The 27,738-nt window shown below is 47.1% G+C and overlaps 1 protein-coding gene across 1 annotated transcript; it reads left to right on the top strand.

The window, feature by feature from the left end:
• The first annotated feature begins 530 nt into the window (after window positions 1–530).
• RSL1D1 (ribosomal L1 domain containing 1) lies at window positions 531–13,653 on the top strand. Its single transcript, XM_021698147.2, is given in 10 exon segments — window positions 531–658; window positions 1,396–1,535; window positions 3,912–4,050; window positions 5,196–5,344; window positions 5,437–5,538; window positions 8,943–9,036; window positions 9,121–9,246; window positions 11,111–11,410; window positions 13,261–13,542; window positions 13,544–13,653. Coding segments are annotated over 10 exon segments (1,476 nt in total). The 5' UTR covers window positions 531–559; the 3' UTR covers window positions 13,589–13,653.
• Window positions 13,654–27,738: the final 14,085 nt, after the last annotated feature.

The raw sequence follows: 27,738 nt of genomic DNA, 5'->3' as shown, positions 1-27,738 counted from the left end.
GCAAGGCTCCAGGACAACAGGTAGCAGTGGGGACCTCGGCGGACGCGGGCAGGGAGGGGACTCTACCTTTTCCGGCCGCGGGTTATTCCAGCCTGCACGCTTCGGGGTACCCGAGCTGCTGACCTCCCGCCTCTCTCAGACCCGAGGCGGAGAGACGGGCGCCGGCTCACGGCTCGCGTCCCCGCACCCTGGCCTCCGAAGGGGCGGCGGCGGGCCGGCGCGGGTGGGTGGCAGGCCAGGCCTCGCGCTCTCCCCAAACCCCTCCCCCCCTTCCAGGCGCTCGCTCGATTCCCTCCGCGCAGGGTGAGAGCCAGGAGTCGCCAGGCTGCTCCCGCGCCTCACACAAGAGCCTTGGACTGCAGGCGCACCGTCCGGCTCGGTTCACTCGCGCCGCCAAAATCCCGCTGCTGTGACGTCCTGGGGTCTAACCCCGCGCTCCCGGACGTGACGCGAAGCCCGGTCCCGCCCCCCAACTTCCGGCTACGGGCCTGAGCTCGCGCGTGCGCACGGGGAGAGAGCCCTGGGTACCGCGCGCGCGTTTGCACGAGGTGAGAGCGAAATGGAGCGTTCGGCTTCCACGCCACCCTCATCCTCAACCGCAGCCTCGGCCTCCGCTCCGGCGACCCCGGCCTCCGTGGAGCAGCTGGACAAAGGACAGGTGAGCGGCCCTTTGGGGCGGGGGGGTCGGAAGCGGGGTGGCCGTGGGCTTGTGAGGCTTGGGGTGCGGGTGCGGGTCCCGCGCCCCCGCGGGCGCCTCCGGAGTTTTGGGAGGGTCGCTGGGTCGCGCTGCGCTCAGCCTGTCCGCTCCTTTCTGCGCGCCGGGAGGTGCCTGTCGCCCCCTAGCCCTGCGGCCTGCCCCCTCCTCCCCCAGGTGGATTGCAGGTGCAGCCTGGGTTTCCGGGGTGAGATCCACCTAGCTCTGCCTCCCCACCGTTGACTTGAGCAGGTTGCTTAATTCTGCAAGCTTCAGTGACCTCAGGTTTAAAAGGGCCTCTGCTGGCCTTGGCTCCTCCCCGGGATCAGAGGAGGCAAGGCCCGTGAAGCTCCGTAGCCAGGGGCCTGGCACGTAGTAAGCGCTCAGTGAATGCTGGTTGTGGTGTGTAGCGCTTTTCCCGGGATTGCTGCCTTAATCATCGAGGGCCCAGGAAGCGTGTTCCCACCTGGCGCGAAGCCTTCACGTGGGAGAGGCTCTCTTCTGTAGACGGGTGCTGAGCGGATACTTAGGTGGTTTCTGATGGAGTCTGATCCCAAATTGTAGGATCCTGATACAGACGGTTGTGGAGGTTGCCTATTCAAACAGAATTTGAGGAGGAAAAAAAAGGAAAAAATGCGGAGGAGGGGGCAAATGCTAAATTAGATTGAGATTTAATTTATTTGTGTGTCTCTACTTTGCAGATTAGAAAGGCGGTGGAAGCTCTGGTGGCACATTCCAAGTCCAGGAAAAACGCCAATGGATTGCTTTTGAATGAGAATGAAAATTTCTTTTTAATGGTGGTATTGTGGAAGATTCCAAGTAAAGAACTGAGGGTCAGATTGTAAGTTCTGGTTTTCTACTTTTGCTCTTGTTATCTGCTCAGTCATTCGGTATAGTTGTAACAATCGCCCTTTTGTTTCTAGTGGAAACTGCGAACTCAAAATATGAGTTGAAATATGAAATTGTGGGGCGCCTGGGTGGCTCAGTTGGTTAAGCGACTGCCTTCAGCTCAGGTCATGATCCCAGAGTCCTGGGATCGAGTCCCGCATCGGGCTCCCTCTCTGCGGGGAGCCTGCTTCTCCCTCTCCCACTCTCCCTGCTTGTGTTCCCTCTCTCACTGTGTCTCTCTCTGTCAAATAAATAAATAAAATCTTTAAAAAAAAAAAAAAGAAAGAAATATGAAATTGTGCCTTAAAAAAAACAAAAACAATTCAGACATGCTTAAATTTCCTAAAAATTTCGCCAGTTTTCTGGGGCTGGGTGGACAGTTAACCTAAGCAGTTCTATTGAATCTGAAACTGGGTTTTTAGAATAAATTAGACAGCTTTTGTGTTTGTATAGATTCTGTTATCCTTCCATATCATGCTAGTCCCAAGCTAAACTACTGAGGTCCCGGACTCACCCCTCAAGTAAAGATGATTAAAAACTTAATGAGGAGCGGGCGCCTGGGTGGCTCAGTTGGTTAAGCGACTGCCTTTGGCTCAGGTCATGATCCTGGAGTCCCGGGATCGAGTCCCGCATCGGGCTCCCTGCTCAGCGGGGAGTCTGCTTCTCCCTCTGGCCCTCCCCCCTCTCATGTGCTCTCTCTCATTCTCTCTCTCTCAAATAAATAAATAAAATCTTTAAAAAAAAAAAAAAACTTAATGAGGAGCAATGAGCTCCTTCTGGAAAACAAACCCATGGTGATCACACGTTCTTACTGCTATAGGACTCTGAGGTCAGAGATGCCCACTCTGTAGAGTTGCAAGACTTAGCAAATAAAAATACAAGTTTTTTTTTTTTAAGATTGATTTATTTATTTTAGAGCACGAGTGGGATGGGCAGAGGGAGATATAATTTTAAGCAGACTCCCTGCTAAGCAGCAGAGCCCTATGTGGGGCTCAATCCCACAACCCAGAGATCATGATCTGGGCCAAAACCAAGAGTCGGATGCTTAACCCACTCTGCCACCCAGGTGCCCCAAAATATAAGGTAATTTTTAGTATAAGTAGGTCCCATGTAATATTTGGGGCATAATTATACTAAAAAAAATACAAAGATCAGAATTTAACTTGTGCTGTTTTCTATCTGGCACCCCTGCCTCTGTGGAGTCTTTCATTTCCTGACTGTCCAAAAAAAGCCAGGTGTGCTAAGGAAAATATATCGGATAGATGGTTTCTTTTCTTTTCCCCATGAGTGGGGACGCGGGGCTGGTAAGAATGATTAGAAATTGGAAAGAGTCTTGGATCCTCAGATTCTCTTAACTGATGATCACAGACCTGCCCCAGTCAGTTGCCTTAGTTACTATGTTCTCTATCCTGCATGCATTCTTTTATTCTACACCTCTGCTCGGGCAGTTTCTCCTTTCTGGGAAGCCCTGTTACTTTCTCTAGGATATTTTCCCAACTCCTCACCTCGTGATGATTCCTGCCACTTCCCGGCTCGGTATCACTTCCCATCGTGTTTGGCAAGTCATGTGTGTGCGCCCCTCAGGCCAAGGAAATGTTTCCTCAGAACACAAAGGCCTAGGAAATGAGTGAAACCTTGTTCTCGATATAAGACTCAACTGTAATAAAACATGTTTGCCGGTCGCTGTTGATTTGCTCCATGGTTTCTGTTCAGCTCTGAAGGAGCTATGTTGTTTATGGAGCCCAGAGTTTTCTGCAAGGTAAAGTTCTGATCCAGAACTATCCTGATGAAACCAGATTATTCTAGCACGTTATAGTACATGTGCATTTATGATAACATATAAAATAATAATAATCTCACGTGCACTACTTTGGGTGTCTTTGATAATGTTCTAACTGTGGTTATATCCCACATAGTAATTAATACTTTGTTTATTTTGGGAGAGGAGGGACAGGGGGAGAGGGGGAGAGAAAGAATCTTAAGCAGACTCCACACTCAGGGTGGAGCCCAGTGTGGGGCTCGATCTCACAACCCTGAGATCCTGACCTGAGCCAAAACGAGGAGCCACCGACTGAGCCACCTAGGCGCCCCTGATTGATATTTTGGACTCTGGGTATTTGTGATGATTTACTTGAATCTTAAATCTCTTCTCCATACCATTAAAGACTAGATATATTTTTAAATGTTCTTGGTAGAGTATTTGCTTAAATAGCGTGAATGAAGTTTGTTGAAATGACTGAATTGATTGTGTATTCTGTGGAATAGAAGCATACGTTTTCTTCCTCTGTTATAATGCTTTCTTCCTCTGTTCCATCTCTGTATTTTGCAGGTCCTTGCCTCATGGTATTCGATCAGATTTAACAGATATTTGTTTACTTACCAAGGATGAACCCAATTTAACTCCTGAAAAGACAGAACGGTTTTACAAGAAGCTTTTGAACAAGCATGGAATTAAAACCATATCTCAGGTCAGGAGTGGTTAATATTTTCGGGACAATTAAAAGATCTGATTCAGTTTTTGAAGTGATGAGTAATACATCTCTGTACTATCTACTAACCCAGTATTTCTTTCCTAGAGATTTTATTTTTATTTATTCATTCATTCATTCATTTAAAAAATTTTATTTTTGCATAATCTCTTCCCAACTTGGGGCTTTAAACTCACAACCCTGAGATCAAGAGTCACATGCTTCGGGCGCCTGGGTGGCTCAGTTGGTTAAGCGACTGCCTTCGGCTCAGGTCATGATCCTGGAGTCCCGGGATCGAGTCCCGCATCGGGCTCCCTGCTCAGCAGGGAGTCTGCTTCTCCCTCTGACCCTCCCCCATCTCATGCTCTCTCTCTCTATCTCATTCTCTCTCTCAAATAAATAAATAAAATCTTTAAAAAAAAAAAAAATCCTCTCACCTTTAAAAAAAAAAAAAAAAAAGAGTCACATGCTTCACTGACTGAGCCAGCCAGGTGCCCCTAGGAATTTAATTTTTAATTTAATTTTTTCTTTCTAATTTTCACTTGCTTTAGTAAGGCATGTTCCATCTTTTTTATGATGGATGAGCTGTTAAGGTTCCTTGACCTAAAAGCTAATGTGTACATCAATAACTTTTTTTTTTTTTTAAGATTTTATTTATTTACTTGAGAGAGAGAGAGCCCAAGCCGGGGGAGTGGGAGAGGGAGAAGCAGGCTCCCCGCTGAGCAGGGAGCCCAACGTGGGGCTCGATCCCAGGACCCCAGGACCATGGCCTGAGCCAAAGGCAGACACCTAACTGACTGCCACCGAGGTGCCCCATCAGTAACTTTCATATCTTGAAGAGTTTACGGAAGATTGCTCCAGTAGGTCAAGGTTGGCACTTCCAGAACATTCCCGGGCTTGCCTGTGACTTGGCACTTCCCGTCGTGGTTTGTAGTTGTTGCTGTCCTTTCTTTATGGGCGTCCCAGCTCATCTCTGTGTCCATCGGTTAGCACGGTGCCTGGCCCCTGCTTGGCGCTCTCCACATGTTCACTAAACTGTGGCTCTGGGACATTTTAAGATCCGGACACAGTTATAGCTTGAGTATTTCTAGTTTTTGTTCAAGTTCTTAACTTTTTGTGTTTTTCCTCTTCCTTGTGTTTTCTAGATTATCCCCCTCCGAACTTTAAAAAAGGAGTATAAAGCCTATGAAGCCAAGCTCCGCCTCCTGGGCAGTTTTGACTTCTTCCTCACTGATGCAAGAATCAGGCGGCTCTTGCCATCCCACCTAGGGAGACATTTCTATCACAGAAAGAAGTAAGTTTCTTAGCAGTAACTGGGTTTGAGCAGAGTGAACTGCTCAGTAGGTGTATATACATTCTGCTCCAAGCGCCTGTGTGTTCTTACAGAGTTCCGGTGCCTGTGAACCTTCTGGCCAAGAATTTATCCAGGGAGATCAATGAATGCATAGGTGGAACGGTTTTAAACATCTCTAAAAGTGGTTCCTGCAGGTAGGTCAGAGGTACTAACAGTGTGTGCCCGTGTCTAGCCTTATAGTCATTTGATAATAATTGCATTAACCTTTTTTTTTTTTTTTTTTAACAAGGTCGTGTTAATGAAACCAGATCCTTCTATTAAAACTAAGGTCCATCCCTCAGAAGTATTTAATTCTCTAGAAAAGCGCCGTCCCATAGAACTTTCCACAGTGATGGAAGTGGTCTGTATCTGGGCTCTGTATAGGAGTCATTAGCTGTACATGGCTGCCATGGCCAAGGAACTGAATTTCTAGTGTTACTTGATTTCAGTTAATGTAAACTGAAATAGGCAGGTGTGGCTAGTGGCTAGTATTTACCGTGTTGGCCGGGGCACCGCTAGGTATTACAGAAAATGAGGACAAAACTAATGCTTAGGGAATGTCAGCGGTTCTGGGCTTTTGTGTTTCCCGGGCTCATACTACCCATTACAGGGAAGATCCCCCTCAGTCTTGGTTTAACTTCTTGTTCAGTGAATTCATTATCCGTCCTGTCTCATCATGCCGTCGGGTATCTCTCTGTTGTCACACTGATTTCTTCAGACTCAGGATGCCGAGCTGGGTGGAACCCCCACACCCAGCCTCAGAAATCAGGAGAGACCTTGAGGCGCCTGGGTGGCTTAGTCATTAAGTGTCTGCCTTTGGGTCAGGTTATGATCCCAGGGTCCTGGGATCGAGCCCCGCATCAGGCTCCCTGCTCGGCAGGAAGCCTGCTCTTCCCTCTTCCACTCCCCCCTGCTTGTGTTCCCTCTCTCGCTGTCTCTCTCTGTCAAATAAATAAATAAAATCTTGGGGGAAAAACAATCAGGAGAGACCTTTTGGGGCGGTGGTGACTCCCTAGCTGGACAGAGAATGTGGCTCCACCTTTTTTATTAGGCTGAGGGGCCAGTTAAGTTTGAGTGCTTGGCAGTTGAGGAGGAGGAGGGGATTTTTAAACATATTCAGAATCTTTTTTTTTTAAGACTGTATTTATTTATTTGAGAGAGAGAGCATAAGCAGGGGGAGAGGGAGAAGCAGGCTTCCCGCCAAGCAGGGAGCCCGATGCGGGGCTCGATCCCAGGACTCTGGGATCATGACCTGAGCTGAAGGCAGCCGTTTCACTGACTGAGCCACCCAGGCGCCCCAGAATCATTTTGAAAAATAACCTGCCTGGGGCATCTGTGGAATGGGGATGGGTAGCTGCCAGGAGGGTGGCACTCTAGGGTACAGTGGCCCCTCCTAAAGATACCCCAGGGCAGCACCCACGGTAAAACGGGACTGCCACGATGTCTAGACTCTGCTCCCCGGGGCGGTTCTGGGGTTGTCATCTGTCTGCAGGTGGCCGATCCCTTAACGGGCTGTAATGAAGTGGCTGAGAAGAGTTGGTGGTCAGGCCTGGGCCCGACTCTGGTTGTAGGCAGACGTCAGAGTCGTGGCTCACGGGAAGTGATGAGCTAGCAGATCAGAGGCCTGGGCACCTGGGATGGATGAGCAGCTGAGAGGGGGGCGGCACCAAGAAGGCAGATGAAGGAGCAGCGGTCTCCTCTTTTCCTTCGGGAGACTTGTGGGCAGCTAACGGACAGTACAGACATCTGAACCATTCTTGGCTCTCCTTTCATACCCACCCTCCTCCCGCCGCCCCTCATTCTTTCCTTTTCCCTCTCTTCCGTCCCGTCCCCCTCCCCCTGTCCTCTCTCTCCCTCACTGCTTGTCATCTTCCCTGGGAAACCAAGGGTGTGCTTGCAGCCGGCAGTGAGCACGCAGCGGGCAGAGCCCTGTCTTTGGCTGGAGGGAGGTGACAGGACCAGCCCCGTCTCATCCTCATTCTGCGACCCCCAGCAGACCATGAGCCTGCCTTCCGGCTCCTGCAGTGGAGGAACAGGGGACCCTATGGCTAAGCAATAGAGGAAGTTTCCACTTGGCTTCTGCCTGCACCCTGCTTCCACTGAAGGGATGGTCTTGCCCTTGGCCTGAAGACTCTGTTACACGAGGGACGAGAAGTGTTGGTCTTAGAGATAACAGCTGGGTCAGGGCAGGGGACCGGGAAGACGGAAGCATCCTTCCTAGCGGTCTTTCCTTCCCGAACAGCCCCTCCTCAGGAAAGCTCGAGGGCCAACTCTGTGAGCCGTGTTTCCTAGGATGAAGGTAGAATTTCCTTCAGCTCTGCCCACTGACCGATAGGCCTCACAGAGCGGCTCCTCCATGACCAGTTCACAGTGTGATGGATTTCAGGAGCAGGGCATTGCTAGAACACGAAGACAGTAGTCTCCCTTTAAAATAGATTGAAACTAAGCAAAACAAGCCAATCAGAGAAAGACTGTTATCATAGATCTCACTCATGTGGAATTTAAGAAACAAAACAGAAGATCATAGGGGAAGGGAGGGAAAAATAAAACAAGATGAAATCAGAGAGGGAGACAAATCACAAGAGACTCTTAATCATAGGGAACAGACTGGAGGGGTTGCTGGAGGCAAGGGGGTTCCTGGGGGATGGACATGAAGGAGGGCACGTGATGTAATGAGCACTGGATGTTATATAAGACTGATGAATCACTGACCTCTATCTCTGAATCCAAGAATACATTGTTAATTGAATTTATTTTTTTTTTAAAGATTTTATTTATTTTGGGGTGCCTGGGTGGCTCAGTCGTTGGGCGTCTGCCTTCGGCTCCGGTCATGATCCCAGGGTCCTGGGATCAAGCCCCGCATCGGGCTCCCTGCTCAGCGGGAAGCCTGCTTCTCCCTCTCCCGCTCCCCCTGCTTGTCAAATAAAATCTTAAAAAAAAAAAAAAAAAGATTTTATTTATTTGACAGAGAGAGACACAGCGAGAGAGGGAACACAAGCAGGGGGAGCGGGAGAGGGAGAAGCAGGCTTCCCGCCAAGCAGGGAGCCCGATGCGGGGCTTGATCCCAGGACCCTGGGATCATGACCGGAGCCAAAGGCAGACGCCCAACGACTGAGCCACCCAGGCGCCCCTGTTAATTGAATTTTTTTTTTTTTTTTTTTTTTAAAGATTTTATTTATTTATTTGACAGAGAAAGACACAGCGAGAGAGGGAACACAAACGGGGAGTGGGAGAGGGAGAAGCAGGCTTCCGCTGAGCAGGGAGCCCGATGCGGGACTCGATCCCGGGACTCCAGGATCATGACCTGAGCCGAAGGCAGTCGCTTAACCAACTGAGCCACCCAGGCGCCCTGTTAATTGAATTTTAACAAAAAAATCAGTTGTATAAAACAACTGCAAAAAAAGGAACAGTGAAACCCTAAAGATTTTAAGGTTTCTACCTCTGATTTTTTTTGGGGGGGGGGTCATGTATTTATGTTTCTTACCTGCCTGTGCTTTATTTTGAAACACAAATTAGTAATTTTTTTAATCTTTGTGTCTGATATTGTATTAAATTCCAGTACTATCCGCGTTGGCCACACTGGAATGGAGGTTGAACACGTCGTTGATAACATCATCGCCGTGACGAAGGGGCTTTCCCAAAAGTTGCCAGAGGTGCGGTCTCACCAATGCATCCATTGATTGTTTGTTTAAAAGAACCAGAACCCGGACTGGTAATACCATTCTTGTCTGTTGCAGAAGTGGGAAAGCGTGAAACTCCTGTATGTGAAAACTGAGAGGTCCGCTTCCCTGCCCATCTTTTCCTCATTTGTTAGCTGTCAGGATGAAGCAAAGGGATTATGCACCCCCAGTCAGAAGAAAAAGGTGAGTAGGATTTTACATACCGGGTGGGCTTAGTCACAGGTGTAAACACAGCCCAGGAAAAGGAGTGGATGCCCTTTCTGCCTGACCTACGGTGCTTTCCCAGTGGTCCTGCTGTTGTGTGCATTCTTCCCGCTTTGCAGATGAGATCCGTTAGCAGTGGTGTGAATAAAGCATATCGGGGTACAAATATCTTGTGTTTATTGGTACGTTAGTTAAGTGGCCCGAGTAGGCTCAGCGGGACCCCGTGTAGTGGCAAGAAGAGCTAAAGGAAGACCAAAATCTAGTTCATTAAGAACGTTTTTCTGGGCACAATTTACTGTTGCATTGGGCTAACAGATAACCCCTTAGTTTGGGAGTGTAGGTTTTCAGTGCTGTTGCGAAAAAAAAAAGCCGACATGAGGGAAAATTCCGTTTTTTCTGCTGTTTGTTAGACCAGTCTCCTAGTTTGCTAACACTTTTCTTTAGCTGTGTTAATCGCGTGCAGTGGGTTAATTTGGGTCTTTTAATTTTTTTTTTCTTTTTTTTTTTTACTTGTAGAAGTTGTGTGTGTGCTGCTTTTTCAAATTGGCTTTACTTCTTTTACTTTCTTATTACCTACCTACAAATGGTTCTCCAGTTTACTATAATTCCTGGGACACGTTAAGCATTCCTGTTCTATCGGATCATTTGAGTGGCACCCTGCTGGTGTCCCAGCCGGTTCTGTGTCCCTGCTGGCTCTTCATGGACCTGGTCGTCTTTGTGTCATGGTCGTCGCATTGGGAAAATGATTGGTAGAAATAATCTGAGGTGTGAGATAAAGATCTTTCTCTAGAAGATTTCCATTTCCGTCTGCTGGGCACCTCAGGGCCCTGGGCCTGGGGCTCCCTGAACGCACATTTCAAGGCTTGAGATTCCCTGAATGATTCCAAGCAAACAATGCTGAGACTGCACAGCTCTGCTTCCTGTTTGTCTTTACCCCGAGAGTAACTCACTGGCCTCCCAGCTTATTGTGGCAGGTTCCTCTTACAATCCCTGCCTGGTGTGGACACTGGGATTTGATTTCTCTCCATCCACCTGCACCCCATGGTAACATAAAAATTAGGGATCAGCAAATACTCTTGGCAGAATTTGCCTCTGGGCTCACTTACCCACTGGGTCTTTGTTTCAAATGTCTTGCAGGTAGTTGGTTCCTTGATGCCTTTAAGGGGAAAAAAAATTTTTTTAAATATATTTTACCCCACTTTTTTTTACTTATTTTCGTTGGGAAGGTGACCCAGAAAAACAGACTTGCTGTTACCAGAAGCAAGAAATCTGAATTTTTTGCAGTTTGTCAGCAGATTGATTTGAGGACTTGGTGAAAATGTTGGAATTGCTGGTTAAAATGGAATCGGACACAGTTATGGATGTTATTGAACAGGACTCTGTGGTTAGGATAACAGACCTCTAGCTGTGGAAATGTTTTACTGTTTTCACTTAAAGCCACAAGCCTGCAGTAGGGAAAAAATGATCAGTTGTGGGGGGTTTTTTTGAAATTGTTTTATTGAGACGTAAATTACATCAGAATACTCTACAATTTAGGATAATTCTTAACTCCCCCATAAACCAGATCAACTTTCACGGAAGCTCCAGCTACAACCCAGGTTCTGAGTCCCGACGTGTAATTCACAGAGCGAGCATGTTCGGCTCTGAGTTAAAACCAAACTGGAGTTGACGCTCACGTGCTGCTAATGGGGTTTGTTTGCTCGGAATTGGTACAGATCGAGGCACTTTCCAGAAGCCTAGGGGGAATCAGAACTGCAAGTGCTGAATCTCTGCCATTTATTTGCCAACAAGTGTATCCCTTACTAAAATTATGCTTGGGGTTTTGTGTGTGTGTGTTTTGTAGGAAGCAAAGAAAAAACAAAAACAAAAAGAGTATCGTGAAAAACAAAAAGAGAAGAAGAAAAACAAAAGGCTTATGAAGCAGGCTAGAAAAGCTCCGTCGGCCCCAGAGAAAGAGGACACGGGCCCCAAAACTGGTGGTACCCCAGCGCCCGACCCTCCCCCCCAGAAGGAGGAGCCGAGAGCACACAAGAAGAAAGAGGGCAGTAGAGTGAAAGCTCAGTCTAAGGTGCAGGAGGAATCCGAAGACGAGATCCCTCTGCTGGTGCCAATAGGGAAGATGCCAGCGAAAGGAAACGCAGAGGTATTTTCTTTGATTTTCATTAGAATTTTAGGAAACACTGCCCATGGTTTCAAAAAGCAGGCCAGGGCAGAAATGTGGGCAGTTCTGTTGCTGACGGTGAGTCTGGATCCCCCACGTCCTAAGCCTTAGAAAACCGAGCAGGGCCAGAGCGGGCTTGGGTGCTGGGTCCCAAAACCTCTCCAACACCCCACCCCTGCTGGCTCCTGAAATCCGACTGCATGGATTTCACAGGATCGTTTAAAGGAACGGAGTTTTTTAACTTTTTGGTTCTTCGGTTCGGTTTTTCCTTGTTCTCCGTGTCCATCCAGCTGCTAGGAGAAGGCCTCTTGAACATGAGGGGGAAGGAGAGGGGGTGTTAAGAGCCTGGGGGGCTGTCCTCACCACGGGTGCAGCCTGCATGTCCCTGGTGTCAGGCTTGGCTTCAGCACGTGGCAGTGACAGTCCCAGGGCTAGCCCTGCCCTTGACCCATTTGGTATTTTGTGTGGTAGCAGCAATCCCTAGAATTGTCAGGGTGTTGAAATTTTCACATCCTGGCAAAAGTATTCCTTGTAAAGGTGCCACCCGAGTGCTACTGAGGTTTTAAATCTACTTGAAGTAAACACAGAGGATCCCTGTGTTACCTGGAAACATTGTAGTTGTTTTTAGCAGAAGCACACTGTGTGTGTCCCCGCAGGGCGGGAGGTAATATGCTGGAGATGGGAAGAGGGGAGGGCACAGCTGACCAGCTGGTGTGTAGCTGGCGCCCTTGGAACCCAGCTAGGAGACCGCGTCAGGGTAATGACCTGCAGAAGTTTCATTGTTCACTGGAGAGGCACGGATGAGGACACATCATGGACCCTTGCAGCAGTTGTTATGAGTAATTTGAAACGATGTTCAGTCAGGAAATACTCAGTGACCTCGGGAATACTAATGAAGTTATTGGGGAAAGGGCATAGCATTTGGCTTGCTTGCATGCATTTATTTATTTTATTTTTTAAGATTTTTTTATTTGAGGGACGCTTGGGTGGCTCAGTCGGTTAAGCGTCTGCCTTCAGCTGAGGTCATGATCCCAGGTCCCTGAGATCACGACCCAGGCCGAAGGCAGATGCTCATCGACCGAGCCATCCCGGCGCCCCAGCATTTGGCTTTTAAATGCATGCACACTTGTGGGGGGAAGGTAGTGAATAAGAGGTAGTTAATACGGTGTGCTAAAGTTATTAGAGAATTTTTGTTTCTTGTATTTCTTATGTTTTCCAGATTTCCCATAACAATCCTATCGCTGTATATTTACTGAAAAGCAAAGTTTTGCTTTGCCGGCTGTTTTAGTCTCTCTAACCTCCTCCCGTTTTAGACACATCTGTCGCTAGAGCTGTCCCCAGCTGTCATCTGGACTGCTGGGAAATCCCAGCCTCCTGGCGTGCGACACTCTGTCCCCTCCAAGAGCCTCTCGGTCTGCCTTTGGGAAGCAGGGTTTCCCGACAGGCGGACCGGGTGGTTTTTACACACACGGTTTGGGAACCTCCTGTCCTCACCCACAGGCAAGGAATATACAACTGAAGGTGGAGAAGAGTCAGGATTGGGGCACAGGCTCTCTGCGGTGCTCCCAGTGAGCTATTCCGGGCGTCCCCACGAAAGGCAAAGGCGGTTCTCTGTTGACTGGACCCAGGAGAGCACCAGGGTCCTTGCTACGGTCCTTAGTGACGGAAAACAGTTGCCTTCCGGAGTGCCGGCAAGGCATAAGGCAAAGCCATCCCTCATCTTCTCATATTGGGCTGTCCCTTCTGGGGGTGACATGATAAAGACAGCAGTTTTCAGAGTGACATTGTCAGGGTTTGTCTTCCCTTGGACTTAACTCCCTGCTTTTTCTTAGGTGCAAAAACACGCCGCAGGAAAGAAGTCTCCAAAAAAGAGTCCTGCCCCCAGCACACCCCGTGGGAAGAAGAGAAAGGCCTTTCCGGGTTTGGAGACCCCGAAGGCTGCAGAGCCCAAGACCCCAGGCAATGGCCTGGGGAAGAAGCCAAGAATCAAAGAAGAGGCAGAGAAAGAAAAAAACTCTTCACTGGGGAAAAAAGACCCAAGACAGATGACCAAAAAGCCAGGGGCCAAGTTCTTCACTACTGCTAGTAAATCTGCGAAAAAAGCTCCCCGCACCCCCAAAACAGTGGCCCAAAAAGCCCAAAGTACCCCAGTCGACCTAAAAATCAAGAGACTCAAGCAGAAGGAAACATCCACACTCCCCGAAGAGCTTTTTAAAAATGCCGGGGTTCTGAGCCCCACGCCATGCAGTCTTCTCCAGGAGTGAGGCCCAGACTTACCTGTTTTTTAAAACCTCCACAAGTAATCCTGATGTATGTTTGTGTGTGTGAGAACCAGTAGTTCTGAAGTAAATCCATTTTTTTAAGTTGCTCTTCTGTGCATTTGCTAATAGGACGGGGAAAATACAGTGCTTCTCTGTGGTGGTTTATTATTAAAGTGTACCATTTGCTTCTGAGCGAACCAGCGGCCTTCCCTGTCTTGCTGGTTTTACTTGAATCCCTCCAATGTGACCCTCTCCCCCATCTGTTTTCCATGCTCTGTTCACCTAGGCTCCGTTACACTGGTTTGTGGAAGCCCCCCCAAAGCTTGTCCGCGTTACCGGGATGGGCTCACTGCCGGACACTCGCTGTGGAACGTAGGAGAAAGTCTTGGTGGGTTTTGGGAAGGGCCCTTGAGATCGGCATAATTGATCTCGGTGGCAGCCCACTGTGGCTGTGGGTCACTGAGTCAGCGTGCATTCGGTAAGGCTAGTTACCAGGGAGCCGTTGATGGGGGCAGAGGAGTCCTGCCCTGCTGGAGGTAAGAAATACAGTCCGTCTTCCTCCGAGCCCTCCTCAGCCTGCGTGCATTTACTCCTGTGTAGACTGTGTACATTTTGGATGTTCTGAAGCGGTGAATGACCCAGCCTCTCCCTGGGTGGGAGTGCGGGTCCACGTCCCTGGCGGCGAGCGATGGACGCACTGTGCTAGTGGCCAGGGAAGTGTGCTGTCCAGGATCACGTGGCTCGGAAACAAGTCAGGCGTCAGGTGGTCCTCCTTCAAGTCCAAGGAGCCAAAGCTTTTGCTTTTTAGATTGTAATGTGATTTAAATCACAAGAGCCTCTAAAATACTCGAGTGTGCGTTTAATGTCGAGGATGAGCGTAACCGGGTTTCCCACAGAAACGAGGTGTGGGGATGTGGCCAGACTGGCTTCAGAGACGGAGACTTAAGTGCTGTTTTCCAGAGGCAAACTCCTGTACATAATCATGCTAGTCCTCTCTCTATGGGACCTAATTTCGGGGTGGGGGGGATAGCTGTGTGTGGTGTTTTCATCCCAGCCTCTAGCCAAATAAAGATTTTGCGACACCCAAGTGATTCTTTGGTCTGTGGCTTGCTCCTGGTTGAACGTGAAGCAGCTGTTTACCTTCCTGTCCTTTGCGCATCGGGTTTCACTCCTAAATTCTCTACAGTGGAAATGGCAGATTTACTGAAACTTCCTCAGTTGGGGAACGGGTGAAAACTCGGAATTGCAAGGAAAAGGCACAAGTCATTCTACCAGGTTTCTAAGGCTCAGGCACGATCCCAGCTAACTGATAGGGCCGCGAGCTGTCAGGGCTCTGGTACAGGAAATATCTGCTATGGCGGATCACGCTTTTGGGGTTCAAGAGGTAAGTGGCTGATGTTTTTGTTTTTTTTTCGATTTATATTTTAGAGGAAGAATGTGAGCTGGGGGGAGGGGTAAAGGGAGAGGGAGAGAGAATCTCAAGCAGATTCCGCACTGAGCGTGGAGCCCAGTGCAGGACTGGATCCCACGATCCTGAGATCATGACCTGAGCCAAACCCATGAGTCAGGCACTTAACCGACTGAGCCTCCCAGGCGCCCTGTCACATGTGTTAAGGGTTTAAATAGCAGAGAAGTCTTTGGCCATTTTATTAGATATTTGAAGGCTCTGCACTACCTACATTTCTTTCTCCTTAAATTGCTACTGTGTGCGGGTCACCCGAGTGGTGCAGTCAAGTGTATTTTTTTTTTTTTTTTTTTTTATGACAGAGAGAGTCACAGCAAGAGAGGGAACACAAGCAGGGGGAGTGGAGGAGGGAGAAGCAGGCTTCCTGCGGAGCAGGGAGCCCGATGCGGGGCTCGATCCCAGGACCCTGGGATCATGACCTAAGCCGAAGGCAGATGCTTAACCATCTGAGCCACCCAGGCGCCCCGAAGTGTCCAACTCTTGATCTGAGCTCATGATCTGAGCTCAGGCCTTCAGCTCAGGGTCGTGAGTTCAAGCCCCACATTGGGCTCCACACTGGCATGGAGCCTGCTTAAAAAAAATTGCTGTTGTTTTCCCTGTGTTAATACGCGCAGCATCAAGATTCCCCATAGGACTTTATGAATGATCAGAGGCCCTCATCAGTCCTTGGGTTTTAAAGGAATTAACGCATGTGATGATGGACCACAAATAAAATCTGAGTTATGGTGATTATTTTGAGATGATGGGCTTAGAAAATGGCAACAATTTAGATGTTTTTTGTTTGTTTATTTTTTAGATTTTATTTATTTATTAGAGCCAGAGCACTAGCGGTGGGGAGAGGGAGAGGGACCCCAATGAGGGGCTCAATCCCAGGACTCCGGGATCATGACCTGAGCCGAAGGGAGACGCTTAACCGACTGAGCCTCCCAGGCGCCCCCAAGGCAATCCAATTTTTAAAATGAGCAAAGGATCTGAATGGACATTTGCCCAAAGAAGATTTACAAATAGCCAACAAGCACAGGAAAAATTGATGAACATCATTCATCATCAGGGAAATGCAAATCAAAACCATGAGATATGGCTTCACACCACTAGGATGGCTCTAACCCAAAAGACACTAACAAGATGGATGTGGAAAAACTGGGGGGCAGGGATAGGCAAAATAGATGAAGGGGATTAAGAAGTACAGACTTCCAGCTATAAAATAAATCAGGGATGAAAAGTACAGTATAGGGAATAGAGTCCGTAACACCCTAATCCTGTATGGTGGCAGATGGTAACAGTTCTCCCAATGCGCATAGCTTCGTGTGTAGAATTGTGAGCTCACTAAGGTGTACCCCTGAAGCTGACATAACACTGTCAAGTACAGACTTAATCCGCACTTAAAACAGTGCCTGACGCATACACAGTGCTTAAGAAACACAGATCAATTCACTGAAAAACTATGCAATCATTACAAATGACAGAAATATCTAAACACATGAGTAAAGTATTTAGACTAAATATTTAGGGGCACCTGGCTGGCTCAGTCAGTGGAGCGTGCGACTCTTGATCTCAGGGTCGTGAGTTCAAGCCCCACGTTGGGCGTGGAGCCTACTTAAAAAAAAATTAAGGGGGCACCTGGGTGGCTCAGTCGTTAAGCGTCTGCATTCGGCTCAGGTCATGATCTCAGGGTCCTGGGATCGAGCCCCACATCGGGCTCCCTGCTCGGCGGGGAGCCTGCTTCTCCCTCTCCCACTCCCCCTGCTTGGGTTCCCTCTCTCGCTGTTCCTTTCTCTGTCAAATAAAATCTTTAAAAAAAAAAAATTAAGGAATATAAATAAATAAAAGTAAATTAAATATTTAAGTTAATAAACATGGTGGGATGTTTGCTGTTTATTATTAATGGGACAAAAAAAGTTACTGTATACACAATCTCCTTCGAATTCTATCTTAAAGTCTCTAAGGCATCAAAAGACTGGAAAATAGCCACACAATGCTAATAATGGTTATCTCTGGCTGGGGAATTCAGGTTGTTTTTATTCTTTTTTTTTTTAAAGATTTTTATTTTTAAATAAGCTCCCCACCCAATGTGGGGCTCAAACTCACAACCCCGAGATCAAGAGTTGCATGCTCCACCAACTAAGACAGCCAGGTGCTGGCTTTTTGTGTGGACATAAGTTTTCAACTCCTTTGAATAAATACCCAGGAGCACAATTGCTTTATCATATAGTAAGAGAACTAGTTTAGTTTTATAAGAAACCATCAAACCGTCTTCCAAAGTGGCTGCACCATTTTGCCTTCACCAGTGGTAAACGAGAGGCCCCTTTGCTCCACATCCTCATCAGCGTTTGGTGTTGTCCATGTTCCGGATTTTGGCCATTCTCATATTGGTGTAGTACTATCTCCTCGTTTTAGTTTGCATTTTCCTTATGACATAAGATGTGAAATAGACTTGTTTGCCATCAGTGTATCTTGTTTGGCAAGGTGTCTATTAGGATCTTTGGCCCATTTTTTAATCAGGTTGTTTTCCTGGTGAGTTTTAAGAGTTCTTTGTATATTTTTGATAATTGTCCTTTATCAGATGTATGTTTTGCAAATATTTTCTCCCACTCTGTGGTTGGTCTTCATGTTTTCTTGAGGTATTCTGTTTTGAAATGACCATAAATATACTTCTGTGCTTGTTTTTTCTCTCTCTGAAATGGGAATGCCACCCTGAGATATTTTTAATGTGCTCTGAACCCTTTTGCCTGTGAATCTGTAAATAATACTGTCTCCCAAAGATAAACACAGTTAATATTTTATTTATTTAATTATTATTTTTTTAAAAGATTTTATTTATTTATTTGACAGAGACACAGCGAGAGAGGGAACGCAAGCAGGGGGAGTGGGAGAGGGAGAAGCAGGCTTCCTGCTGACCAGGGAGCCCGATTCGGGGCTCGATCCTAGGACCCTGGGATCATGACCTGATCCGAAGGCAGACGCTTAACAACTGAGCCACCCAGGCGCCCCCACAGTTAATATTTTAATATTTGATATACTTCTTACATTTTTTCCTGTGCATAAGTATTTTTTTCTTCCCGTCTATATTTTCCAAGTTATTTTGTAATAACTTTATTAAATACCAGCACTCCTTCACTTGAGTCCCTTAAATGTGTGTCATTAAAACCATGAAGAAAATGTAAAGAAATCTTTGGGAGTGGGGGATGGCACTTCTAAAAAGTACACATTCCTGGTCCCGCTGCAGACCTTCTTGCTTGGAATTGGCATGTGATGGCCCTTTAACAAGAGGTCAGGATGGGGTGCCTGAGTTTCTCAGCCAGTTAAGCCTCCGACTCTTGGTTTCAACTCAGGTCATGGTATCAGGGTCATGAGATCCTGCCCCGCTTTGGGCTCAGCACTCAGCAGTGTGTCTGCTTAGGATTCTCTCCCTTTCCCTCTCCCTCCCTCTCTCCCCATTCCCCTCCCCCCTGCCCCTCCCCCGCTCGTGCTCTCTTTCTATCTCTAAAATAAATAAATAAATCTTAACAAAAAAAAAATCCCCTCAAGAGGTCAGGTGATTCCTATGCTCAGGAAGCACTGGGAAACACTGGTACAAAGTTTATGTGGCAACTAAAAGTTGCCTACACTTGGTAACATCTTTATCAAATTCTCTGCAGGTGAAACCAAATGAAACAGCCAACCTAAGTGAAACATCTTTTATTTCCTCTTTTTATTACTAATTTTTTCCTAGGACATTCAGGTGAACTACTTACCATATGCATTTGGCCCCAGTCTCCTTGTTAGGAGTTTCTTCCAAATCTGTAGGATCAAGGCATTTACACTATTGTGTTAAAGAAAAAAAAAACTGGGGCGACTGGGTGGCTCAGTTGGTTAAGCGACTGCCTTCGGCTCAGGTCATGATCCTGGAGTCCCGGGATCGAGTCCCACATCAGGCTCCCTGCTCAGCGGGGAGTCTGCTTCTCCCTCTGACCCTCCTCCCTCTCATGCTCTCTGTCTCTCTCTCATTGTCTCTCTCGCAAATAAATAAAATCTTAAATAAAAAAAAACAAAACTGATCTGATGCATGAAAATTGCTCCTCATGAGAATCCGTGTTACTGCAATTATCCAATCAAGAGCCTAATTCATATAAAAGAAACAGAGACATGTTTTCTTTTCATCTAAAATCATTTCATCTTAAATGGTATCTGACCATTTACATATACGCTTTTTTTTTTTTTAGATTTTATTTATTATTTATTTATTTGACAGAGAGAGAGATAGCGAGAGCAGGAACACAAGCAGGGGGAGTGGGAGAGGGAGAAGCAGGCTTCCCGCAGAGCAGGGAGCCCGATGTGGGACTCGATCCCAGGACCCTGGGATCATGACCTGAGCCGAAGGCAGACGCTTAACGACTGAGCCACCCAGGCGCCCTACGCCTTTTTTTTTTTTAACTGTAAAGCTGCCTCTTGGACCAGGGGAGATCAAGAGTCACATGATCCACCAACTGAGCCAGTTTAGGTGCCCCTAATGTACCATTTTTATGTGTAACTCTGATTGATCCCCTTATCAGACCATTCTGCCGTGAAAATATCTGTCAGTATGTATCAGTGTAAATTTTAATTTTCTGCGACCCTAAAGCTCTAAGTATTAACTCTGGTCTAAGACACAATTATAATTACTAGCATACAATGGATTGAATGGTGTATATTATGTGTGTTGATAAGATTTCAGTTTTTGTGATTTGTAGTTATTAGCGCCTCTCTCAGTGAGCTGGGTCTTTTCCCTTGTGCGTAGTTCCACGAATGACTGTTCCTTACGGTTGCAAGGAGACGCGGTTCAGCCTCCTTTGGCTTGCTATGTGTCTTTTTCACAGATTTAAGTGCAGAGAAACTTTACATTGCTGGATGGAAATGGAACGAGGCTTCTAGCAACGTGGCTCAATTCTTTGGCTTTGTTCAGAGTTGCTCAAATATGCACAATTATTACAGTGAGGCACCACTGAATTATTTTTACCAAACTATTCATTCTTCTATTTGAGGGCGAGGAAGTGTTGAAAGCAAAAATTGGCAAACGCCGGACCAATTTAACAAGATTACCATTCACTAGTCCTTCATTTTCTTAGCACAGGTATCATGTATTTTGAACTTTTCCTAGGTTTTCTGTCCTGAAGGTTTAACAAAAAAACAAACAAAACCCAAACCTCTGTACAATGCTTTTCTTCCCTTAAATGGGAGAAGGGCAATTTTGAAAGGGGACACTTTGCAGGTTGTTGGGCATTGCTGCTGGCTGGCTCAGTCGGGGAGAGTGTGTGACCCTTGATCCCAGGGTTGTGAGTTTGAGCCCCACGTTGGGTGTAGTGATTACTAAAAATAAATAAACTTAAAACAAAAACAAATAAAACAAAGCACCTATAGAAGTTGAGGACCTGGAAACTATTCCCTTAAAGTTCTCACGCCTATGTGATACCCAGAAAGTCCCCGGGGACTATGTGCCCCAGTTTGAAGACAATTGTTGTAGGTGATGGACCAGAACGAGAACTGAGGGAGCAAATAAGTATGTTTAGACCTAAGTTTCTTGCTTGTTACACTTGGCAGTGAGTTCCCTACTCACAGAAAACACACAGTTCCTCAGGCAACTGTCCAAAGTTCCCTTCCAGTCCTTCCTCTTAAATTAACCTTTCATCTTATTTTTTTTAAGATTTATTTATTTTATTTATTTATTTATTTATTTATTTTATTTAACAGAGATAGAGAGCACAAGTAGGCAGAGCAAGAAGCAGGCTCTCCGTTGAGCAGGGAGCCCGATGTGGGGCTCGATCCCAGGACCCTGGGACCATGACCTGAGCCGAAGGCAGACGCTTAACGACTAAGCCACCCAGGCACACCTCATCTTATTTTTAAAAAGATTTTATTTATTTATTTATTTAGCACGTGCACAAGCAGGGGGAGGGGCAGAGGGAGTGGGAGAGAGAATCTCAAGCAGACTCTGCACTGAACATGGAGCCATACGGGGCTCACCACCATGAGATCATGACCCGAGCTGAAACCCAAAGTTGGATGCTCAACCACCCGAGCCACCCAGGCACCCTTTCACCTTGAATTTGATCACTTGTATCTAAAATGCAAAAATCTATGGGCGCCTGGGTGGTTCAGTCGTTAAGCATCTGCCTTCGGCTCAGGTCATGGTCCCAGGGTCCTGGGATCGAGACCCGCATCGGGCTCCCTGACCCGCAGGAAGCCTGCTTCTCCCTCTCCCACTCTCCCTGCTTATGTTCCCTCCCTTGTTGTCTCTCTCTCTGTCAAATAAATAAATAAAATCTTAAAAAAAAAAAAACAACTTCCCATGATTAATGCTGACCTTCTGAAAGTCTCCTTGGCGGGGAAGCTTCCCTCTTCCTACAAGCCAGCCCTGTGAGCTAAGGCGTCAGGACACTGGAGAGGGTGAAAACAGTTTTGATGGCTAACTCAGGCGCAACTCTGACAATGTCTTCAGCAAAGAACAACAGTTTCTGTTCAACCTTCTGATATTTCTGACTTGTAATACTTCTGTGTCTTCTCTTCACCATTGTAGCAAAAAAGAAAACTCATAATGTTGCAGCAGGTGCAAGTTTATAATCAGAGGACCAGGCTCCTAAGAAGGCAGCTGGAAGAACCCAGTGCATATCTTGCTGTGAATACATGAGATCACTACCTCATAGGGCTGCTGACGGGGACCCTGGGAATAGTTGTCCTTGTGCACAAGTCCTCTGACCATATGGCTTTCTCTGTTGGAATAGTAATACTGGTGACCACAGGCATTTTTGTCCTAACTGGTGCTAGCTCCACGTGCAGTGAGCCACATCTCACAGAGCATCGCAATGCGAAGACTAGAAGCAGGAATTGGGGACAGTATCCGAGGGGGTACAGAGCCGTTAGTGACCGAGGGACCGACAGCCAGCACCTGGGGGTACCTGTATACCAACCTGCTTTCTTTGGACTGTTGAAACTTTGATTTTAAGTCTTGTGAACATTGGTTTTTACATACAAATAAAATTTGGCTTTTTAAGCCCTTGTTTCCTGGCTTTTGTAATCTTCTTGTTCCCTATTGCCTAGAGGAGTTCCCCCTGCGGGAGTCCTTGTGGTTCTCAAGTTCAAGTCATCTAGCCAGCCACTTTGCTCCCAGTTGCTATGTCTCCCAAACTTTCTGCCTTCTTCCTACTGGCACTGAAGACCCAGCTGCTGCTTCTCGCGCTGGCTCTCCGCATCACCTCCCACAGACTTCAGCACCATGGCCCCCGCAAAATCACAGATGCCCGGCTCACGGCCCTCCTCACCTGCAACGTCCTCATCTTATCTCTGATATCCGTTCCCCACTTCCATGGGCGTGCCCTATACCTTCCTCACAGCTACTGTGATACCCTAAAACCTCACGTCTGAGCCCCATTCTCCCACCACACAGTCTCCTACTGTCCTCCTTAACTTTCTCTTGTACCCTCACCTGACAATTCTCCCAACTCTCTGATGCCATGCTGTCCTTACTTTCTCACGGTGCCTTGACTTTCTTCTCGCCCCTCCCAGAACAACGTGGGAGACAACCCCAACCTTTGCTTCCTTCTAACTCTGCAGGCCTGGTAATAGATGAGCCTGGTGCCACCAAACTTTCCACCTTGCACTTGAATCCTCAGAGGCACACGTCATGGAGCAAACCACACAAAAAGGTGGACTGGCTTCCTTCATAATCACAATCACCAACCTCAGAGGCCACACCCTCTGAAAGCTGTAGCTGTCCCAACTTTTTTTTTTTAAGATTTTATTTATTTATTTGACAGAGAGAGACAGCGAGAGAGGGAACACAAGCAGGGGGAGTGGATGAGGGAGAAGCAGGCTTCCCGCCGAGCAGGGAGCCCGATGCGGGGCTCGATCCCAGGACCCTGGGATCATGACCTGAGCCGAAGGCAGACGCTTAACAACTGAGCCACCCAGGCGCCCCTGTCCCAACTTTTGAAGGAGTCTTTCCCTCTCCCTCAGTGGACATTTGTGCCCCTCCATGAAAATGAGGATTTACCACACCAGCACACAGCAGTCCACAAGCCCCACCCAACAGCCCCTGAACATCTCTCTTCATAAACATAGCATGTATTTTCTGACTTTTCCCCACGTGTATAGAGTTTTTCAAGTCCCTCCTTTTTTACTCTTTATATGTTTCAAGTTTTTGTTAATGAAATTTCTCTTCTAATGAAAAAAGAAAAGCCATCGCTCCTTAACTGTATCTTAATTACTTGCAATGGTCCCAAACCAAAAGCCTACCTATCTGTCAGTGAGGGAATAAACTGGAATCCCCGGTATGGGGATACCACATAAAAAAGAACAAACTACTGATACTCAAAACAAATGGAAGAATATGAAAATAATTTTCCTCAATGAAAGAAGAGACAGAATACAGTACTGCATGATGCCATATATAAATAAATAGACTAAACTGTGATAACAAAAAGCGGATTAGTGGTTGCCTGGGTATAGAGGAGAGAGAAGAGTAGATTACAAAGGGGCACAAGGACACTTTTGAGAGTGATGGATGGGGTTTTTATGTTATTTGTGCTGATGCTTTCACTGATACGTATATATATGGCCCAAAGCCATCGACTGTATGCTTTGAATTGGTGCAGTCTTGTCCCTCATTTCTACCTCCACGAAGCTCTGAAGAAAGAAGCATAGAGTGAGTGGTTTTAAGCAGCGTTTCCCATCTTTGCTGATAAATTAGGAAGCCCTGGGTACTGGGGAAAGTCTATTCTCCTGGTCCCGCTGCCGGAGCCCCTGTGAAGCACCAGGTGAACTGTGCTTTCAACAAGGGGCTTGGGAAACATGGGTGTAACGTGGGTGGGAGCCAAGAAGGAGGCCTCCCTCCTCTTGACCAAACCATCATCAGCTGAAGCCAAATGAAAATATCACCATCAAGAGCCAGGGGGAAACCATCAGGATTTCCTGGCTTTTCACCCAGATCCGTAAGTACTGTTTAACAGTGTCCCACCAACCTCTCCTGGAAAGAGTTTTCTCAGCCCCTCGGCATCTTCTATGATTGGATAAATAGGCAGAAAGCCAAGCTCATGGGTAAAATGCCAGTTACCCAATCAGATCCTATCCCCTGTAAGAGACACACTAAGAACTGCGTTTGGCGTTTCACTAGGGAGGAGGTTGCTGTTTGTGGTTAAGGAGATTCATTTAATCAGGTAAAGGAAACCACATTTTTTAAAAATATAAGTTGTGCTGTGTTCAGAAGCCATAAAAATTTTTTGTTGTTGTTGCTACCAGGTGAGGTCAGGTATGTTTTTCATAGAAACTAAAGCAGTCCTATTCACATACATCAAAATAGAGGAATAGAAAGAGTCTGGTTAGAGCTGCGTCACTGAGTTCTGTGAACTTCGTCAAGGTTACATGCAAAGATCACATAATGATTTTCTATCCAGTTATTCTTACTGAGCTGGCAATCCTCTAATTCTTCCATTTTTTGTTAAGAATAAGAGACATCTGGGGCGCCTGGGTGGCTCAGTCCTTAAGCGTCTGCTTAACGTCGGCTCAGGTCATGATCCCAGGGTCCTGGAATCTAGCCCCCATCAGGCTCCCTGCTCTACGGGAAGCCTGCGTCTCCCTCTCCCTCTGCCTCCTCCCCACTGCTTGTGTTCCAACCAAGGCCGGGTTTCCTCGTGGCTCTGTCCTTAACTCTGCCCCTCACAAGGGGACCCTATGAAGTTTGGTGAACTCGAGAAACCCCTTTCAGTTCACTCAGGCCAGGACAAGAGCATCCGTGGGAAACACCTGCAAGCTTTCTTCCCTCTTGCGCGTCCAACCCTGCTCCCAGCTCCTCCCAGTGGCAGAGGAGGTGAGAACAGGACGCCGCGCTGGAGTGCAAAGCTCCCCCTTCCGCTTTGTCTGAAGCGCATGTTGATTTCAGCGTGTATTCTGTTACATCCGAGTCTCGGTTAAACAAAGCTCTTGCTTTGTGTTCCGTTTCATGGGTACCTGAATTAGTACAGCAATCTTCAACATGCCACCAAATACTATTGCTTTTCCCTTAAAATGTAATGTATATTCTGGGTCTTTAACTGTTTACTAGCAAACCTCAGGACTACCTGGTGTACCCAATGCAGTAGTGGTCTTTCTGGAAATGATCCAGAAGTTTGTGATAGATGGCTTCATGAAGGTTATAGGAAGAAATAGTTAAAGGAAATTAAAAATATTTTTATATTGGTGGTACAGTCAGTTGGGCATCCAATTCTTGGTTTTGGCTCCAGTTGTGATCTCAGGGTCGTGAGATGGAGCCCTGCGTTGGGCTCTGTGCTCAGCAAGGAGTCTGCTTGAGATTCTCTCTCTCCCTCTGTCCCTCCCTTCTGCTCTCTCTCTCTCAAACAAACAAATAAATAAATCTTAATACGTGTATATGTATTAGCTCTCCTCCTGGATTTTCTGGAAATCTTTGGAAGTTCACTCCCAGATTGTTCAGAAACTAGTTATTTGCCACCATCAGGACACTTGATAACTCATATGAACATAATTAAAAACTTGATCATGAGCACTGTCATGCCTAATGTGGAGAAGGGTTTCTGGTCAACCCTTTAAAAAAAAAATCTAACTTTAACTTTTTCCTACGCATCCTCCTGCAGATAAGATCATCATGATTCCAGCAACTCAAGCTCATCGTCTGAGGACCTGGTTTTCCAGAATAACACAACAAGGGTTTTCGCGTAGATGCTCCAAACGCTTCTGTTTGTTCTACACTGGATTGATAATTTTGCTTCTTGAAATTGCTGTGGTGGCTTTGTTCTCTGATCAGTTTCCTTCCATTGTCTCGATGACAATGACGGTTTCTGGCATTGTTTTTGTTATCATTACTGGAGGGATAGCCTTGTATGAATTACGCCACAACTCCCAGGAATACACCACCCTGGGACTAGAAGAAGGAAGGGAGTGTGGCACTGCCCAGAGTCGTGCTGAGGATTCCAACAGGGAAGTAGCAATGGCCGTCACCCGGCTATAAGACTACATTAAACCTGGATACCTCGGAGCCTTTTAGCCTTCTGAAAGTTCCATGAGTATTGCTTAAGTAGAAATAAACTCTGGCTTCTAAAAAGCTTTGTTGCCTGAGTGTGGGATGTTCTTATTCCCTCTTGCCTTTATGAACTCTTTTAAGAAGTCCTCTCTCTCAAATTCATGTCTGGTGAAGGAAACGGTCTCCTCCTGCTTGTTTCTGCAGCTCCTAAACATCTTACTGTTTTCCTAGCACCACCGAAGATCCAGCTGCTGCCCCTTATTCTGGCTGTTCTTGTCAACTCCCGTGGATTTCAATGTCCACGCAGGTGCCCAGCCTCCTTCACCTGCACTGTCCTGTTCTTTCCCCATCAGATACCCACCTCTGTGGTCATGTTTTGTATCTTACCATAAATGCCAGACCCCTGAAACATCATTTTTGGTCCCTCAATCCCTCACCATGCATTCTTCCCCACCACACACACCTCACCTATCATTCCTGATGGCTTTGTGTCCTGCCCCTCACTTGACAACTCTCCATCGTGATGAATTGTCGAACCCTTGGATGTCACTGGCTCCTCACTCTCCCACAGTGCCTTCATTTGCTTCTTGTCCCATTGGGGCTCCTTCCTGTGGTCCAAGAAAACCAGAGCCAGACAGTAGTTAAGGTGGTAAAGACAGATTTCACTCAGGAACCATGACGATAGTGGAAAAGAGATCTCCGTGTAGAGGTGGGCTCAACTCACAATGCAACAAGGACAAGTGGGGATTTCTAGCCCAGGAGCAGGATGGGTGGGTGGGACCTCATGGAGAGGAAACCACGCAGGTAAAAGGGGACTCCTGCTGGAGGCAAGCCAGGTGCTTGGACATGGTCGGGAGGATGGTGGGGTTGGGGGAATTTGATCAACTCTGGAGGGTGGGAGTTCCCCACTAAACCAGCCCAGCAAGACTCTTGCTAAAATTGGACAAATACAGAGACAGACTCCAAAGTGCTACTGCAGAGTCCTACCCGGGAATAGGATTCAGAGGAGCCTCTCTAAAGTTTGGTTAAGGAGAGACTCTGTCATTGGAAATACCCCCAATTTTTCACCCCTTTTAAATCTACAGGTCTGAGGACATAGGAACCTGACTTAAACTATCCACTGTCAATAGCCCCAAACATCTTAGAGCAAATCATGCAAAAAGGTTGACTGGGGGGCTCCTGGGTGGCTCAGTCAGTTGGGTGCCTGCCTTTGGCTTAGGTCATGATCTCGGGGTCCTGGGTTTGGGTCCCACATCAGGCTCTTTGCTCAGTGGGGAATCTGCTTCTCCCTCTTCCTCTCCCTCTGTGCTTTCCCTCTGTCTCTCAAATAAAATCTTTTTTAAGATTTTACTTATTTATTTGATAGAGATCACAAGCAGGGGCAGTGGTAGAGGGAGAGGGAGAAGCAACCCACCCTGCTGAGCAGGGAGCCCAATGCAGGGCTCGATTCCAGGACTCTGGGATCATGACCCGAGCCGAAGGCAGACGCTTAACCCACTGAGCCACCCAGGCGCCCCTCAAATAAAATCTTAAAAAAAAAAAAAAAAGGTTGACTGGTTTCTTTTAAACTCATGACCATTCCCTATTTCTGTCCCTCCTT

The sequence above is a fragment of the Neomonachus schauinslandi genome, chromosome 5 (assembly GCF_002201575.2).
Source record: "Neomonachus schauinslandi chromosome 5, ASM220157v2, whole genome shotgun sequence".
NCBI classification, from domain to species: Eukaryota; Metazoa; Chordata; class Mammalia; order Carnivora; family Phocidae; genus Neomonachus; species Neomonachus schauinslandi.
This window is presented reverse-complemented; position numbering and strand designations above follow the sequence as displayed.